The 18,469-nt window shown below is 30.8% G+C and overlaps 1 protein-coding gene across 5 annotated transcripts in view; it reads left to right on the forward strand.

The window, feature by feature from the left end:
• The window catches only part of LOC118185205 (uncharacterized), an 85,928-nt gene that overhangs the window by 34,511 nt on the left and 32,948 nt on the right, over positions 1-18,469 (forward strand). For all 5 annotated transcript variants that reach the window (XR_015042689.1, XR_015042687.1, XM_085822189.1 and 2 more), the window contains 3 exons: positions 2,032-2,059; positions 4,793-5,104; positions 12,685-12,826. Coding sequence is in view for 3 of the 5 variants with exons in the window: in XM_085822189.1 (XP_085678315.1) it covers positions 2,032-2,059; positions 4,793-5,104; positions 12,685-12,826 (482 nt within the window). In the remaining 2 variants the exon portion in view is untranslated. The remainder of the gene's footprint in view (positions 1-2,031; positions 2,060-4,792; positions 5,105-12,684; positions 12,827-18,469) is intronic.

Consider the following 18,469-nt stretch of genomic DNA (forward strand, 5'->3'; position numbering starts at 1 on the left):
CAATGTGGCTTTCAATCAGGCAGAACACACTCTGATTTCAATCTCCAAAACCTTCCTTTAAAGACTTCTTTCTTTCTACCTAATTTTGAATATTGTGGGCACTGAAAATTTACATTCTGACAGGGAACTAAATATAAATGAGGTTGATAGAAAAATAAATTAACATAAAATTTGTTAGAAACTTAAATGATACTTTATAGCTACAATCAAGTTCGTGCTTCTTTAATAGTTATGGTATTTTAACACAACTTATTGTTACTTTGCGTCATCGAGATGACATACGGCCTTAAGGCCGTATGTCATCTCGCCTTACAGATTAATGTCATCCTGACAATTAAAAAAAAGCCAACAGACACATGTTAACTGATTCAAGCGTTGCAGGTTACATGCTGTTAAATTACTAATGATTACATGGTGCACAAGCTCGTGCTTTGTTAGACTACTACATTCATTATTCACAGTGATAATTTCTAGGCATTGCAGATTACACACAATTATGCTATTACATGGTGCATAAATTCATGCTTCTTTAATTAACAAAAGGTATGATATGCCACTTTAGCAACTTGTTGCTGCACAAGCATAATCTAATCCTCATATATCTACTGTTCAGCACCGTGGCATATGGTGCAGTGACAAATTATATGGCATGGTGTGGAGGCTGGTGTAGTGTATCATCTATTCATTTGTTTTTCAAGTCGTATGAAGATACAAATTTCTAAAAAGAAAAATTATCATTATATTATAAATTTTGTCATTGATGAATCAGTAAATGCCTAAATGGAATCCATTGCTTAAACGGCAATATTTTTTCTAATATTATATCAAATTTTGTAATTCTTAAAGAACATTTAAAATTATGCTTGCTGTGAAGACAAATAAAAGGTTCAGGTTTATTACAGAGTTATTCAGTACCGTAGATACAGTACATGTTTAATTCCAACAACTTGACATTCTATGAAACTCATCACCGCCTGCTGGCAAGAAATTATCAACAGTTTTAAAGGATTTTCATTGTTTGAAAATGAAGCGAAGGAAATTATACAAATTATAAAAGAAACTGGTGGTGGGAAGAAGAAATTAAAAATTTATTTGAGAATGACGATCGTAAAATAACAGATGAAAAATAGGATGGTCTTATAACACCAACCGATGGCAAAGCAGAAGAAGATAAGAAAGAACCTTTATGGTACAAAAATTAAGCAAATTATTTAAAAATAGTAATATATAAATTTTGTATAATTTATATACAAGGTGTAACTATTAATTTCCAGGACTGGTTTCACCAGAACATATTATGTGAAAAACATAACCTTTTAATATGTTTCGAAGTAATCCCCATCTGCCATAATACACTTCTGTGCTCTGCTGTATAAGTTGTGGAAACAACTTTTAAAGTCCTCTTTTGGAAGGCTCTTCAATGTCGACGTCATGTTCTTCTTGATGTCTTCAACATCCACAAAGCATGTTCCTTTGATCACGGTTTTTAGTTTGGGAAACAAAAAAAGTCAAGTCAGCCGAGTATGGCAGATGATGCAGCTCCATGACCTCAAACACAAAAACCTCCTCACTGGGAACGCAACAGGAGGGGCGGGCATCGTCATGCAACGTGACATCAACATTGATGAGCTTTCCGAAAGAGAACTTTAAAAGTCGTTTCCACAACTTATTCAGCCGAGCACAGAATTGTATTATGGCAGATGGGGATTACTTCAAAGCATATTAAAAGGTTACGTTTTTCACATAATCTGTTCTGGTGTTATTAGAGCAGTCCTGGAAATTAATAGCCACACCTTGCACAAAAATTACCTTTTCATAACCAAAGTTTGATTAGCATTATTTCAAATGTTTTCTGTAAATAATGTATAAATTATAACTTTGGATCTCTTGTAGTTTTTAAGCTCTTTCTGTATTTGAAAAGCTTAAATTGCATTTTAATATTATAGTAAAAAAAAAAAAAAAAGAAATGCAACTAATTTCTGAACATTTTTTATCATGAGCTTTCATCCATTTTTTCCACTTTTCTTTTAGATCTTAATGCAGCTTCTTCAAAACTGAGGTAATTATATATTATCTTTGTTTTTAAAAATATTTAAGTTTTGCCTTTTAAGACATTATTTTTAATGCAACAACTGTCAACATTCCTAAAATAATATTAATCAAATCATTTTATGATATCTCAAGTTTATCATTTTAAACATTATTATTGCCTAATGTTCATAATTAGTAGTAGAAAGTATAATCCTGGAAATTATTTATATCCATTTTTAGTATGATTTTAAGTATATCTAGTATTATAAATAGTTTCAAATCATAGTAGCTTTCTGCTAGCAGTAAATAGTTTTGCCATGCTGGTGGCAGAAATTAGTTAAAACTTGCTGAAACTAACAAAAGTATTTTAAAATGTTTTATTTATTAATTAGTAATACTTGACTAATTTATTAAATTTTAATATGTTAAAATGTATATTCTAATTCATGATAAAATAATGCAAATAATTACTGCTTTAATTAGCCTATGTTGCTAATGATGGAAACAGAATAAATTAAATTTTGTTTGCTTATATTCTTGTACTTTAACAAAAATATGTGCTTAAAATTAACCTTAAACTTTAAAAAATGAAATGCATTCTTTCGTTTAGGCAACTGCTTTGCTGACTGAACAAAAAAAGTAAATAAGTAAACCTACAAATAAAAGCTATACTCAACTACAATAAAAGTTATACTCAACTAATGGGTGGTACTCCTAATCGGGGTAATTCACACTAATGAACCATGATCGACTCATCAATCACAACTTCTCGCATATTTCAGAAGTATTTTTGTATTTAGAGGAGTTTTACAATAAAAAGAAAATCTGAATATAATTTAACATTTGTTAATGCTACTATGCCTAGTTTTATAAATTAATAGAAGGAATTAGTTGGCTTTATGTGCAGAAAAAAGTTAATAAAAAGTTATGCATGTGTTAATTACAGGGTTGAATTTCTTCTGAAAGAAACTAGAAGAAATGAATCATAATGCTCCCATAGAACTGTTAAAGGAAATTTATTAATAATGGTTTAACTTATTTAAAACTGAATATTGTATTGTATCTGCAATAAAATGCAAATTAGATACTTTTCTCCAAAAATTTAATGAAAACTGTAGTAGAGTTCTCTTTCACTTATTGATATGGTATTTCATTGAATTTTTTCCCTCTCAGTCATGTTTGCCATTTTCTTTTGTCGATAAAAAATTATCTTTATAGTTATGATTATATATATAGCCAACGAAAACCATTTGAATTTTTTGGCCTTGTCTATTGTAGAGTTTTTGTGTTCTTTTTGGTAGCATACAACTTGAACTCTATATCAAAAATGAAATAGCGAATTCTCACTATGTCTTGAAGAATAAATACTGCAGAAGAAAGCTTTAAATAACCTTTTTATTTAAACTAAATTAAAACAGATGCATGCTCTTTGTGCTCACAAATCACCACCACTTGTGGCTATGTAAATTAACAGAAAATAAGAATGCAACAAATCACTAGTAAATTAAAATATCTAATGACTGGCTCCTTAACTTAACTAACACTAAGTCATCTGCACACAGCAAAGCTGAGCCAAGGAATATCAGTGTAACCTGAAAAGTGTGTAACAGCAGCTACAGAGCTAAATTCAAACATGTAGCATAAACTCGGAACTAGTCCACTACTACTACTGCTATTCAAACTCTTGAAATGCAGCTTAAGTACTGATTTTGAAACACATTTATATTTACATCTACGTCATAACAAATTTGCATTCCGGCAGGAAACTGAAATCAGGAGGGAAAGGAAAACTAAAAATAATTCGTTAGAATAAAATAAATCCTTACACTATTATTCGACTTTTGATGTGGCTCACGATGTTCTCAAGTCTTCTAATACTTGTTCTCACTGAAAGACTGACAGATTGAAGCATATCTATTTTTTCTGAGCACATTTATGGAGCTGTGATTTAATTCATTCAGCATTGGTGAATTTTCCTTTTGTGGCTAATAAATGAACTTATCATAAACTGACTTTAGACACTAATTTGTTATTGTTTTATTTTTATGAATAAATTGCATTGTGATGATGTTTTAAGTTTTCCAGTTTTCCAACAGCTATTATGTCATGGCATGTTAAACATAAAACTTTGTCATTTAATTCTATGACAAAATAATTAGCACTCTGTTCTGCTTTAAAATAATGACAGCCGAGGTGTACTTTTCTCTTCTTATTTTATTTTGAGAGGGACATGGTAATGTTAGGTAATGAATAAAATGCATAAAATGTTGCAGAATATCTGGACAGACAATGCCCCGCTCACTGCTATAGCAAAATTGTCAACGTACTTGCATGGCGCACAATGTACAAATATTTGTTTTGTTAGGAATGCCTTTAAAAATGACAAATGAGAGAATATGATAGTAGCACTATTTATGGTCGTAATTCACAAGTTTTCAACTCAACTATTGTTGGTTGCGTAATAGCTCGTAATTTGATTTATATTTTATTTTTAAAAAATCTTCCCCTGGGCCAGATTAAAAATAAGCATAGTTTTTCGACCCCTGTGATAGTAATGCACTGAAGCTTTTGCAGTGACTTGATCTCTTAAAAATGTGATATTAACGCCCTTTGTATTTGTACCTGTAAATTAAGAAAAAATTCTGTTCATATCCATCTGTTGTTTTTCTTAATTCAGTTTTAGATATTAACTATTTAAAATATTCAAATTTTATTTAATGTATTTTGAGAATCTTGTGTAATATATGTGAATTTTTTCTAGAACACCAGATGCTCACAAAGAAGAATCTAAACCAAAAACAGTAAAAATTGGCAGTAATTTTTCCAGTTTAAGGGGACCCAATAACATCATTTCTAAAGCCCATGAAGAAAGTTATAATTTAAAGTCTCGTTTACTAAATCGTCTTTCCAAAAGTGATAGTTCCATAAACAGAAATTGTAACCAAGTAAAACCACCTGCTGCTCGAAGTGTGCAAGATATATCCACTAACACCTGCCGGAAAAGAAGTATATCAGGAGTTGATTCAAAATGGAAAAATAAAAAGACTTTTCCTATGACACCAATGTGCTTGAAGTATGTGTATTTTTATTTGGTATTCTGACTAATAATGTGAATTTCATTATGTAATTTTGTAATATGTTTGTGTATAACAAACATTCAAAAGAAGTTCATAAGTATCATTTAAAATTATTCAAAAATTCAAAAAAAGTATAAAATGAGAATTGTATAATATAGTAATGGTAACTCGGTAGACTTTCTTTACTGCATAGTAAGGTAAGAAAGACTATATTGTTATCGACTATAGACTTAATGCAAATATAGTATCTCACTAAACTGATCAGATACTTTTAGATTTGGAAAATAATGCTAAAATTTTAAATGTATTCAGTTGAAACTACGAATTGTTTTTTAAGCATGCTAGTTGTATTTTCATACTAAAATAATTTTGCCAACAAGTACTGAGTTTTAAGTTAATGTCCTGGTTATAAGTCAAGATATTATGTCAGAAAAACTGTTGTTATTACAAATAATGAGTTGTAGTAAAAGTAATTTGTAAGTTTATTGTATTTTGCATCAGAGTAACAGGCAATCACAATCATGTAGTATATGATCTACCACTTTTATTTATTTATTTTTTAAATGATAGCACTCAAATTTGTTATTGTTTTAACCTTCTTTCTTCTGCCATTTTCTTATGCATTCAAAAAATATTTTAGTGCCCTCATCTCTTTCTTAAGGACTGCTGTAAGATCTAGCTATGTACCTCCCTATTTTATTGCCATTGATAGTAATCTTGGGTTTTAGCGTTCACACATGGGCCAACTGCATATGGTGCCAAATGCTATAAGGAAAATTCAGATGAAATATTGTAGCACATCTGCATAAAATTTTAAAAAAAATTTATAACTGCCATATTTATTCGCATATTTTTCTGCTTACCCTGAAAATTTTCCAAATATTTACATATTTTCCTCAGGGCTTTCAGAAAGCGAGCTTCCCTAGGTTTCAACACTGATTCATTCGTGTCTTGATTGTTTTGTCTTATTGATTTGCTCATGTATTTTGGCGCATGAGCTATGATCGATGATGAGGTAATAGTGAAGAGTTTCAAGAAATTAAGAATATCTAATGCTTATGTTTTTGAAGATTATTGCTGTGGTAGGACAAATTGAAAGGAGACGGTGATAACGATGACAATAGCAACAACCTGCAAGCTGTAGCAGACAGCACTTCCATCAGCAATGAATGATTTGAGGTCTCGGAAATAGCAATGGACTGTAAGAAAAGCAGATAAAATCCAAAATGCGCATACTCATTTGATGTATTATAAAATGTTATAATACATAAAGTAAGTTTCATACTGAGCTATGGTAATAACCTTGCATATATCTACTTTTGTTAGTACAACAGAAGGATGTTTAGAAAATGTTCAAGACTCAGAGAATGGGAATTTTTTAAATGAGAATTTTGAAAAGCAGAAGAACGTTTGTTACAGGCAACATAAAAGAATATCAAGAGCTTTCAAATTTTTGTGATGATCTACATTAAATTAATCCAAGTCTGCTACTTTTGCTAGAACTAACTCACTATAAAAGGAGCAGCCTCTTAAGCATATAAATTATCACAGTTCCAGTAATTTGTTAAAGGTGTAAGATTCAGTGGGTGAGCAGTTATATATAGCCTGTAATAAGTATTATATGCATGCTTTGGTTATTATGATTGATTTTATTTGCTAATTAACTGAATTCTTAAAATAAAATTCATGTATAGGTAAGAACTTTATATCCAGGAAAAATTTGTATACAGTCAAAAGTCGTTAATCCGGACTCGTCGGGACTTCGGCGATTCCGGATTATAGATCATCAGTTTAAATTTGGTAAGATGGCATGCAGAAATAATAAAATTAAAAATATGAAACCGTAATTTATGAAATAAAGAACTATAATACTTTCTCTTTAATTCTATAAACAGACATAATTTCTTGTTCAGTTACAAAGTTCTGCTGTACAAGTCCTATAATTGCTGTGTCGAGAATACCAACTGATTTGTCAATCGAAATTTTTTCATTTTCAATAACCTCTGTGTCACTTTCTTCACTATCAAAAGCGAATCATAATATCGAGGAATTTGATTTAAATCATATCAAAGATGGAGTACATTGAGATGAAATACTACATTTAGTAAGGAATTATAAGCCAAATAAAATAAAAGCATCTGCTCTGAAGATAAGGATAGAGCTGACAGATCAACTTCCAATTCATTGTGCACCGTGTCGCCCCCCCCCCCCAGAGCAGCGTGAAATTGATAAACAATTTCGGAATGGTTAGGGAAACAAAGGATATGCCTTTATCCATTTTTTGCAGCAATTATACTTTTTGTTTAATGGAAACATACTTTTGCTTTGTAGATCCTTTACATATTAGTAAATATATATCGGAAATTCTATTTGACATAATCAAAAGTTCAAGCATGCTTTTATAAAAGTGCTCTAACAGTCTGCAAAAAATAATAAGCCAGATCCAATTCAAAGATTAAGGAACAACGCAATCTGCAACATTAACTGAATTAGATAATTTTAGCTTAGCTTATACCGTCCATTATACATTAAACGCGCATGCTAAAAGGTATTATTCGCATGCGCACACGCATATTCGCAGCCGTAAAGGTCTTGCGCGCACGTATAAACGCCTATGCACATGTGTCATCGCAACGCATGCGCAGAAACGCCTATGCACATGTGTCATCGCAACGCATGCGCAGAAAGTTTGTGGCTTTGAGGTGCGGATTATAGATCATTCCAGATTATGGGTGTCCGAATTAACGACTTTTGACTGTATATCTTTTGAGTTTATTTTGGATTTGCAGAAACCAGATTCCTTGGGGGGGGGAGGCTACAAAGAAATTATCATCTGAGTTTTTTTTATATTACAGTGAACTCAAGTGTTGAAATTAACTACTTGAAATACTGTACAACTCTTGATTAGCTGTATGGGAATGGTTCACAATTTACTGGATTTTACTATAAAACCTGATTTCTTGTAGTTCTTATATATTTTTGTATTTAGTAAATAAGACAATAATTTTTCTGTTATGAACATGACTATAATGCTCCATATTACAAAAATTTTAGATACTCTTCTGTTATCAGTACTGGATTAAGAGATATGTGTATGTATGCATGTGTGTATAAGTGTATATGTATATATATATGTATGTACGTTTTACATGCATACATTTTTTTAACACATAAATCCATATACAGTGGTGGCCAAAATTGTGGAAACTTTTATGTTTTTTAACTTTGTATGCTTATAGAAAACGTCACGTTTCACAAAATGCAAACTTGTATATATCATTTTAAAGAGAATTTATTACTGAATTCGATACAAAACACAAAATTCAATTATTTGCAATACAAAAAAAGTTAAACCATAATAGTTATCGATATACATTAGATAGTGATGATTGCAATGAGTTATCAGTACTTAGTAGGGTACCCTTTATTTTTGATTACAGCTTCACATCGACATCGATGTTCCATTGAGCTGACTAGAGTTTTAACCCTTTGCGGCATGGTGGGTCAATATATGTCCTACCTAATTAATATTTATTTTCTCAGTTAGCAATTTCCGTTAGAAATTTTCTAATCTTTTAAAAATAATCTATTTTAGTTATTATTTTTCTCAGTAGATGTCATTATTATACCAGGGCTTAAGTTTATAAGCAAAAAATATTTAAAATAGGATCACAAGTGTGATATCCATGTATCTCGCATTTTTCAATATTTTGAAAATTTTGGTATACAATTTATGATATGTATGATTCTTTTTAATATTCAAAGGTATTTTATTTTCAAAAATCTTAATTAGATTCAATATTTTATAACACTAATTTTGCAGTTGAAATAAGTGGGCTAAAATTTGTCCCACCACATACTTGAATTTCCACTCAATAGATGGCAGCACTCACGATTATTTTTCTTTTCTTTTTTGCATCTACTTTTTTCGTGATTGCGCGCGCTTTTACATCCGTTGTATGCTCTGATGTGCAAAAATGTCTAGAAAAAAATTAACAGCTCAGGAAGTTTTGGATCTTTTTGCTGAATTGCCATCCGATTGCGACTCAAATGCTTCAGGTGTCTGTTCTGATTCAGACGAAATTGAAATCGAGGAGAGAATAACTGAGGTTGAAGTTATTGTTGAAGAAGAAAGGGAAGTAGTTATAATTTGTTTCGCTTTTTAAAGACACAGACCCATCTATGCATGTGGTACTGTAAATATGAATCGGAAGTATCTACCCACAAATTTATGTCAAGAGAATATATAGACTTTTCAGTTAGCGATGATTCAATTTATTGCATAAAATGGAAGGATAAAAGATCCGTTTCTATCCTGTCTTGCTTGGAAAAGGCAACTGAAATGAAAGAAATTAATAGAAAAGAACGAGATGGAAAGACAAAAAAAGTACTGTGCCCAAACAGCATTATTTCATACAATAAGAACATGATGTCGACTGATTGATCAACTGAAAGGACTATATGAAATAGACCGCAAAAGCAAGAAATGGTGGCACATGATTTTTTTTTTACTTTTTAGATGTGAGTATAATAAACGCATTTATTCTATTTAAGTTTGTTCGTGAACCCGATCATGATGTAAACACAATGAAAGATTCAGTTATAGAAGATCTAATGGCATTTGCAGGCAAGAAAGAGCTGAAAAGAAAACTGAAATCCCCAGTTCAAATAAAAACTAAAAACCCGTTCGTACAACCAGAAAAGAGATTAAAAAATGTAAGTCACACGCCAAAGAGAACGAGCAGGAGAAGATGTGCATATTGCAGCACATCGAAAGAAGAACGATGAACATTTTGGATGTGTGAAACATGTGAAGTGCCTCTATGCTTACAAAAGAATGAAACAACATGTTTTTCAAAGTTTCATGAAAAATGATTTTTTTTCAATTTTAATCATATATAAATGTTTTTGAATTAAGTACCAATTTTAATATTTTATTTAGTATCATATGTACGTGTATCAAATTTTAATCTTAAAATAATATTCAAGAACATATTTTCTTTTGTTCCTAAAATTTAAAAATATTAAATATATATATGCAAAATTTTACAAGTCATGCATATATGCAATAAGTACAAAATGCATTTTAGTGTGTTTATTATGATTATTTTAGAATGCACGCTTTATGTTGTTTATTCATTCCACATATGATTTTTTTTCCCTGCTATACACCAATATGCTATAAGACGTGCTAGTTGCATGGTGGGACAAGCGCTATCCCACCTTCTCCCGTAAAAACTAAAAGCGCAGAATTTTTTTCAAGCATTAAAGGCACTTAAGTTAAGTCCATCTGACTTATTCTAAGGCATTTTTTTAAAGATTAAAATATATTTTAAATATGCATGTCGCAAAGGGTTAAGCTCTTCTTTTGTTATTGCATGATGCCAGGAAACAATTATAGCCTCAATTAGTTCCCTTTTGTTTGATGGGCGCCTCATTCGGACAAGAGTTTTCAAACGGTGCCAGAAATTTTCGGTAGGATTGAGGTCAAGACTGTTTTCTGGCCATGACAATAATTTAATGCTCTTTGTACGAAACCACTCTTTCGATATTTTGGCCGTGTGGCAAGGAAGAGAATCCCGCTGAAAAATAAACGAAGCATTGTTGGGAAAGAGACCTTTGATGGAAGGTACAAGTTTTGGTTCTAGAATAGTGTCAATGTATTTTCTGGCATTCAGTGTCCCATTGATGACATGAAGGCGACCAATAGCATCTGCTGGCATGCATAACCAAATCATAACACTAACTGGGTTCTTCACAGTTGCTTGAATGCAGTCAGAATGTAGCTCTTCTCCTATTCTACGTCTTACATATTTTCGCCCATCACTACCGAATAACAATATCTTTGTTTCATCACTCCATATAACTTGTGACCACTGATCATCTGTCCAATTAATGTGTTCCTTTGCCCACTGTAGTCTTTTTCTTTTCGTTGCTGAAAATTAAGATAAGGCTTTTTTCGTGAAATTCTACCTCTCAGTCCAACATCTGTTAATCTTCTCCTGATTGTTTTTGAACTGACAGAAACACCAGCATCATTCAGATCACTTCTTATGGTCGCTGATGACATTTTTCTATCTTGGAGACATAGTCTTTTTATTCTTCTGTCATCAATAGATGTGGTGCACCTTTTTCGGCCTTTTCCTTCTTTGTTTTTTATTGAATTTGTCTCCTGATATCGTAAACAAAACTTTCGGACTCCAGATGTAGTCACTGAACCACCCACCTGTCTCGCAATTTCAGCATAGGAAAGACCACTTTCTCGTAACACAATAATATTACATGTCTTTCTAGGTGTCCAATTTACTCTTTTATTTGATGCCATTGCTTCTTGACTAAATATTAAAAATTTTTACAAAAATTTCTACTTGTAATTGCAATGTATAAGAAACAGGTTCTCCTTCTACAGAACAAAGTAAAATAATGAATTGTTTCAAGTGTAAACATGATGTCAGCTTCTACTGGCAGTTACTAACATTTGATTGGTTCTCAGAATAAGAACAGTGATTGGCCAGGAAAGCTAGACATTACAAACCACTTCATAACTGTGTTTTTTATTTATATTAAAGTACATATAACTTTTTTGTATTGCAAATAATTGAATTTTGTGTTATTGTGTCATCAAATGTGAATTTTTTCATCAAAATAATTGAATTGAATTCAGTAATAAATTCGCTTTAAGATAATATATACAAGTTTGCATTTTGCAAAACTTAACATTTTCTATAAGCATACAAAGTTCAAAAACATAAAAATTTCCAAAAGTTTCCACAATTTTGGCCACCACTGTATAGATACATCTCTGAATCCATTCCCGATAATAGGAGAGTACCAGATTTTATTATGATTCATTTTTTAGTGAAACTAGGCAAAAACTGACTTTCATTTTCTGGAAAAACTATCAATTTTAAAGAAGACAAGCAAATGGTTTCTTCTTAAATAAGTAAATAAATAAATCTGTCATGTAAAATTTTTTGAATGATTCTTGGAAATTTTTTAAATGTATATTTCTACATAATCAAAATGATTGGGTGTTAATATGAAAATCTTCGCAGATTATAGCCGTGTTGAAATTAATGTAATTATTCATGTTTTGTATCCAACCATAAATTTTATTAATCAGGAAAAAAAAATTTTCATGTATTTTACATGTTGAATGAGAAGCTTGTAATTATCTTCTTATCCCTCTGAGCATTATGGTTTTCTCCAGAAATTTAAAAGTTTCCTAAAATGTCATGAATAAATAGTATTTTCTTGATTATAATTTAAAAATGACCCTTTGTACCTTGACTGATTTTCTTCCAATATACATCCAACCTGAAATCGGGTGCATTAAAATCTGGCAAAAAAATTCTTATATTATGAATTGGAAAACCATCCTTCTATATGGAATTTTATGCCCGTAAAAGGGCTTAGAATTTAATATTATTCCTTTTTATATTTATCCATTTTAAAATTAATACTTAATTTTATTACATTATTGATGATTATATTTTTATTAGAAATTGATGCTTATATATGTATTTTGTTTTATTATATGCTATTGATGCATATATGTATTATAATTATTTTTCAGGCGGACTATATGCAAATCAAAAGCTAAAAGAACGAAAACTACTGAGGAACTGGAGCTTGAAAAGATTGCTCAACTTCAAAAGGAGCTTGCTGATCATCTTAAATATAATGAAAATAGTTTAAGAAGATTGAAACTGAAAGTTGTTAGTATTTTATGCTTGTGCTGTTTTAGTAATTATTTTATGAGTAAATCATTTCAGTTATTTATTTGATAATTTTTTTGCTGTAGTTTTTTAGCTATTATGAAATGTGTTTAAACTAACTTGCATTGAGCTATGTTTTAGATTTTTTATCCAGATATTGTTAAATATGTCTTTAGATGAGCTTAAAGTTTATCTGGTATAGGTAATAAAAAAATTATCTGATATAGGCATAGAAATTTTTTCTTGTCTTCCAGAAATATTAGCTATCAGCAGAAGTAATATTTTTTATATACTACATTTCAATGTGCATAATTTTTTTCTTTCATCTTTATAAATTATGGTAAAATAATACCTTCAATGTAATGTGTAATATACATTACATTAAGTCTGAAAGCTTTTAATTGTCTATATCTAGATATAAGATTTAGAGCTTATTTTTGCAAAGGCACTTAAAATGGCAAAGGTTTTTCAACATGATTAGTACATCTGTTTCAATTTGTGATGTGTTATAAAAATTTTCATCTTGAACATTTTGTTAATACATTGCATCAGCTGCAATACATACAGTAGATAGAAAGTAATACAATAATATGTATGCTATTTGTAAATGATTGCAAATATGTAAAAGTAAAATATTTGTTGTTAATTAGCTCGAAATAAGTTAATGTTGTTAATAGTCATTAAGTATGAATTACTTATTTTAAAACTTTAGATAACGTATGTCTCTCTCTCTTTTTTTAAAAGGTTCCCGGTGTTCAGTGCCTTTTTCAATATACTTTGGTCAATAGTTCAAATAATCATTGGCTACTTATATTTTGTTTTGTACCTATTTAATATAAGCAGTACAATTTCTTCAGCTGATATAACATCAAACTTGTTTCATTGTGTTTAGACTAATTACATTTCATGATGAATTACATTTTGGTAAAGATTTGTCCTCTTCCCCTTTGAGATCACATAGTACAGGGGTCCCTAACTCTATGTCCCCAGGTATCATTACACCTACTGACAGTTTTACGTATGCCCACTGCTGTACAATCGCGATAAAAATAATTTAAGTTTCCAGTAAAATGTTTTATAAAAATAATAAATTTTAGTTAATAATTAATTAGAGAAGTACAAGGATATTTGTTTAAAAAATTATATATTTATATGCTTAAATTATCGTAAATGGGATTACCACAAGTTCCGATGTGGCGAAGACTACTCCAGTTTGAAGGTATTGGTCCGGTTATTTGTTAAAAATTTTAAAATGTCAAATATACACTCATTTAAAATATTTTTAATGCTTCCCTATCCTAATGCATTGTTTGTGGATGGGGTCATATGCAAAATGTAATTATTTATTCTTCACTGGGTGTCTCATATGAAAGGGAATCCTCATTTAATGGGTGTTTCTTTAAATTCCATGTTATATTTATTGCTAGTTACGTACTCACATTTTTAATGTATATATCCCTACTACTACTACTACTCCTTCCTGATGTCTTCTTCTTCATTGTTTTTATATACTTTATTTCAATCCAAAAGGAGTGACTCGAGGAAAAGACAAAGAACCTGTAATTTTAATACCGACTAGGAAGCATCGTGTTGTGTTTCATCAGTTTTAAAAATAAATGTATTTGTTTTTTGTGTGGCAGTAGCATAGTAGCATGGGAAAAAACATAACATTGAACATAACTTTCAGACAGCTCATGCCACTTTTAATATGACCTATTCAGTTAAATCTGAAGAAAGAGAAATTAAATTGGCTAAAATCAATAGTTACCTAATAATCCTTTTTTATTGATTACTTTTAAAATGTAAAAGTATTACTGCTGCTTCTTTCAAAATTTCTCACATTTTTGCAAAGAAGAATGTCTTTTCAGAATAGTGAATTTTTTTTTTTAAATGTATTTTTAACTGACTATGATAGCTTGAGGATTTTTCTAACGAACATGAGATTGTGTTAGCATACAGAAGACATGCATATATATATATATATATAGCTTGGAAATATGTGACTAGTTTTCACTACAATTTGACAAGTCTACAGATATACCAGATAGGTAATAGTGAGAATGGTATCAATGGTAAAATATTTAGTAATTTTACAGTAAAAGAATTACTGAAAATATTACCCATGAAATGATGAAGTAAGGATATCTACACCATATGCGAAGTCAATTGATTTGCCTCTGCACAAGCTGTTGATGATAAGATGATAGCCACTAGTGAAACATCAGCCATGGCTGGTAATGAATTTATTGATCTTTGTGAGAAAGATAAATCATTTCCAAATTTTATGCTCTATCACTGTATCATACACTGGGAAGATACGCGTTTGTTTCCGTAAAATGGTTTGTTATTGTTCTAATGCTGAATTTAAACCAAAGAGTGTTTTGCCTGCAATTAAATATTAGAAAATAGCCATAATTAAGTATGTAGTGTTCAGTGGATGGGAGTTAATACGAGGGTTGCTATTTATATTTCTGGCCTAATAACGAAAAAACTAATTTTTATGATCGAAATTGGTTTTATTGTTTTTCAAAGTATTCTCCATGAAGATCAATGCACTTTTGCATGCTAAATTGAACCAGTTTTCTAAGCACTTTTCCCACTCATTGAGGCAACTCCAAAACACGTGTTTTTAATGCATCAACAGCTTATTCGGGTGTCCCAAATTGTTGACCACGTAATTTATTTTTGATGTGCTATAAAAAAAAAATAAAAAAAAGGTTGATCTTTACATTATGGTAACTTGGCATTTTTTTGGCGAAAATTTGGCGACCAACTCTCCTACAGCAACCCTCTATTTTTTTTTCCCGCCGCCATTTTGTCTTCACGAAGTAAAGACATGTTTCTTTTCTTTTTATCTACTGAACACTTCTTCCAACAATCTACTAGCCGAATTACACTTATGCTAGAAATTTTATCTAACAAAACTGCTTAATCATGACAAATATTCACTGCAAAATTGGGAAAAAGTGTACAATACCATACTCCTTACGCGTTTTTCAAAATAACACATACACATAAACCATGTACACGCTGACTTATTTTTACATAAAAAAAATCCCAGATTTGCACAAAAATGGCATTGCGCACACTCTTCACTATATCCATGTACACTGCTTTTTTCTCATAAATTAGAAAAATTTCACGAAAATATATGACAATTTTCTCAATCTTTAAACCCGGTAAAAAGAACATATATGAAATTACCTGATCGCGAAAAAGTATTTACCCTTTCCAAATATGAACATTTCCACATATAAAATAAATAAAATATCCAAAAACTTTTACCTCTAAATCATCTATTACATTATACACGTCACCAACGAATTCATACCGCAAGCATTACAAATACTTAGTATCAAATATTTAAATTATTTCCATGCACGTTTACTTCAACTTAAACGTATACCAAATCCTACAAACATAAAATTCACAAAATAACTATCATTTAATTAAAATATCACTAAAGCATGTACACGCCGACTTATTTTTACTTAAAAAAACATCCCAGAATTGCACAAAAATGGCATTGCGCACAGTCTTCACTATATCCATGTACACTGCTTTTTTCTCATAAATTAGAAAAATTTCACGAAAATACATGACAATTTTCTCAATCTTTAAACCCGGTAAAACGAACATATATGAAATTACCTGATCGCGAAAAAGTAATGAACATTTCCTCATATAAAATAAATAAAATATCCAAAAACTTTTACCTCTAAATCATCTATTACATTATACACGTCACCAACGAATTCATACCGCAACCATTACAAATACTTATTGTCAGATATTTAAATTATTTCCATGCACATTTACTTCAAATTCCTACAAACATAAAATTCACAAAATAACTATCATTTAATTAAAATATAATTAAATTCAAAAACACTACTTAAAATATAAATGAGCACATACATTAAATTAATACATACATAAATACCCATTTCGAATTCACTTTAGTTACGGCCATGGGATCCAAAAATTCACGAACACTGTTTCACACAACACAGAATAAAGCCAAATACAAAATTTCCAGATTTTTTCCCGATTTCCCCCCTTTTCCGATTAAAGAACCGTAATTCGTCCATTAATATCACATGACATATCCCATGATCTCTCATTTCCCTCACACAAAATAATGCGTAATCGGAACTGAGTACTGCTCACATTATTACCAAAGTCCCAGGTAGTAACCTTTATCGCCTCCAAAATGTCGCTAAACTACCAGTTACCATATTGTAAAGATCGACCAAAAAAAGTCATCGGGGCTGTATGGCAGATGACCCTTCAATTCAGTGTTTTGGCCCATCAAAAATTCTTTTTGAGCCAAAATGTGAGAGCTCACATTATCATGATAAAGAAAGATTCGCCTCTTCTGCTTTTTTCGAATTTCTCTGATGTCTTCTGTCAAACAAATGGTTGTGTACCATTCGGAACTGACCATCCTACATTGCTGTAATGACCAGTAATGCCAAAGAAAAGGCAATCATTTGCTTCAATGTGCTTCCACAAGCAACTTTTGTTGGACTTGGTTCATCTTGGGAGACCATTGTCGAGTACATAGTCGACTGCTGTTTTATTTCGAGCTGATATGCATAGATCCATGATTCATCACCAATGTAGATGTTATACACAGCCTTTGATGCACCTTGAACAGATTTTTCCAACATTTTCTTGTCCCAATTGACATGAGCCTTGTTTTGAGCATTTGTCAGATTATGCAGGATCCAATGTGAACAAAACTTTTTTATGTAAAAATGTTCATGTAATATCTTATTGAGGCTTGTCATACTAATGACCAGAGATGCCTCAATCTCATGGTATGTCACATGACTATCTTGCTTTTTCAGTTCACACACACCATCAATATTTTCTGTCTGATTTCGGACGACCTTCGCGGAATTTCTCCTGGAGGGAATGCTGACCACGATTGAATTTGTTATACCATTTTTTTACAGTGCTGTAGGATGGTGCTTTATCACTGTATAAAGAAGGAAGTTGATTGAAACATTCTTGTTTCGTTAACCACTTAGAAAGTTATGAAAAATAGTTGCATGAAAATGTTCATGAATCAATTTCGTTTTTTGCCCGAGGTGAATTTTCAGTTTACTGCAAACAACACAAATCATGCTAAAATTGCAAAACTTTCTGAAGTAATGGTTAAAAATATCGAACTTTTGATTGGAATCGTCTGCAATTGCCTAGCAACACTTACTGTTGCCAAGGCCAGAAATATAAATAGCAGCCTTCGTATTTACTATTTCTTGCAAATAATAAACTTAAGCATAGAGAATAACTGCTGTGTAATGCCAAGATTAATCATACTTCCTACTGTAATAAAATTGGTGTTACTGAAAATTTATGGCACACACTGGAATTAAAAATTCAAAAACATTGATATAGTTTATTCAATGTATGAAAGTTTCATATATTATCAATACCAGTACATTATATACTGAATATAAAATGTGTGAGCGAAAGTAAAAAGCATGAGTACACGTATTGTTTCTGCAAATCCACCTCTCCTCTCTCCTATTGTAAATTTAAGATTATTTCTCAGTTTTTCCTTTAGTAAATAATTTTTATTTGGTGGGGAAAATATTGAGATATTTTAGTTTTCTTTTGAAAATATATAAATTC

Source organism: Stegodyphus dumicola, chromosome 1, assembly GCF_044657685.1.
Source record: "Stegodyphus dumicola isolate Sdum_Otavi_A_Nest chromosome 1, ASM4465768v1".
NCBI classification, from domain to species: domain Eukaryota; kingdom Metazoa; phylum Arthropoda; class Arachnida; order Araneae; family Eresidae; genus Stegodyphus; species Stegodyphus dumicola.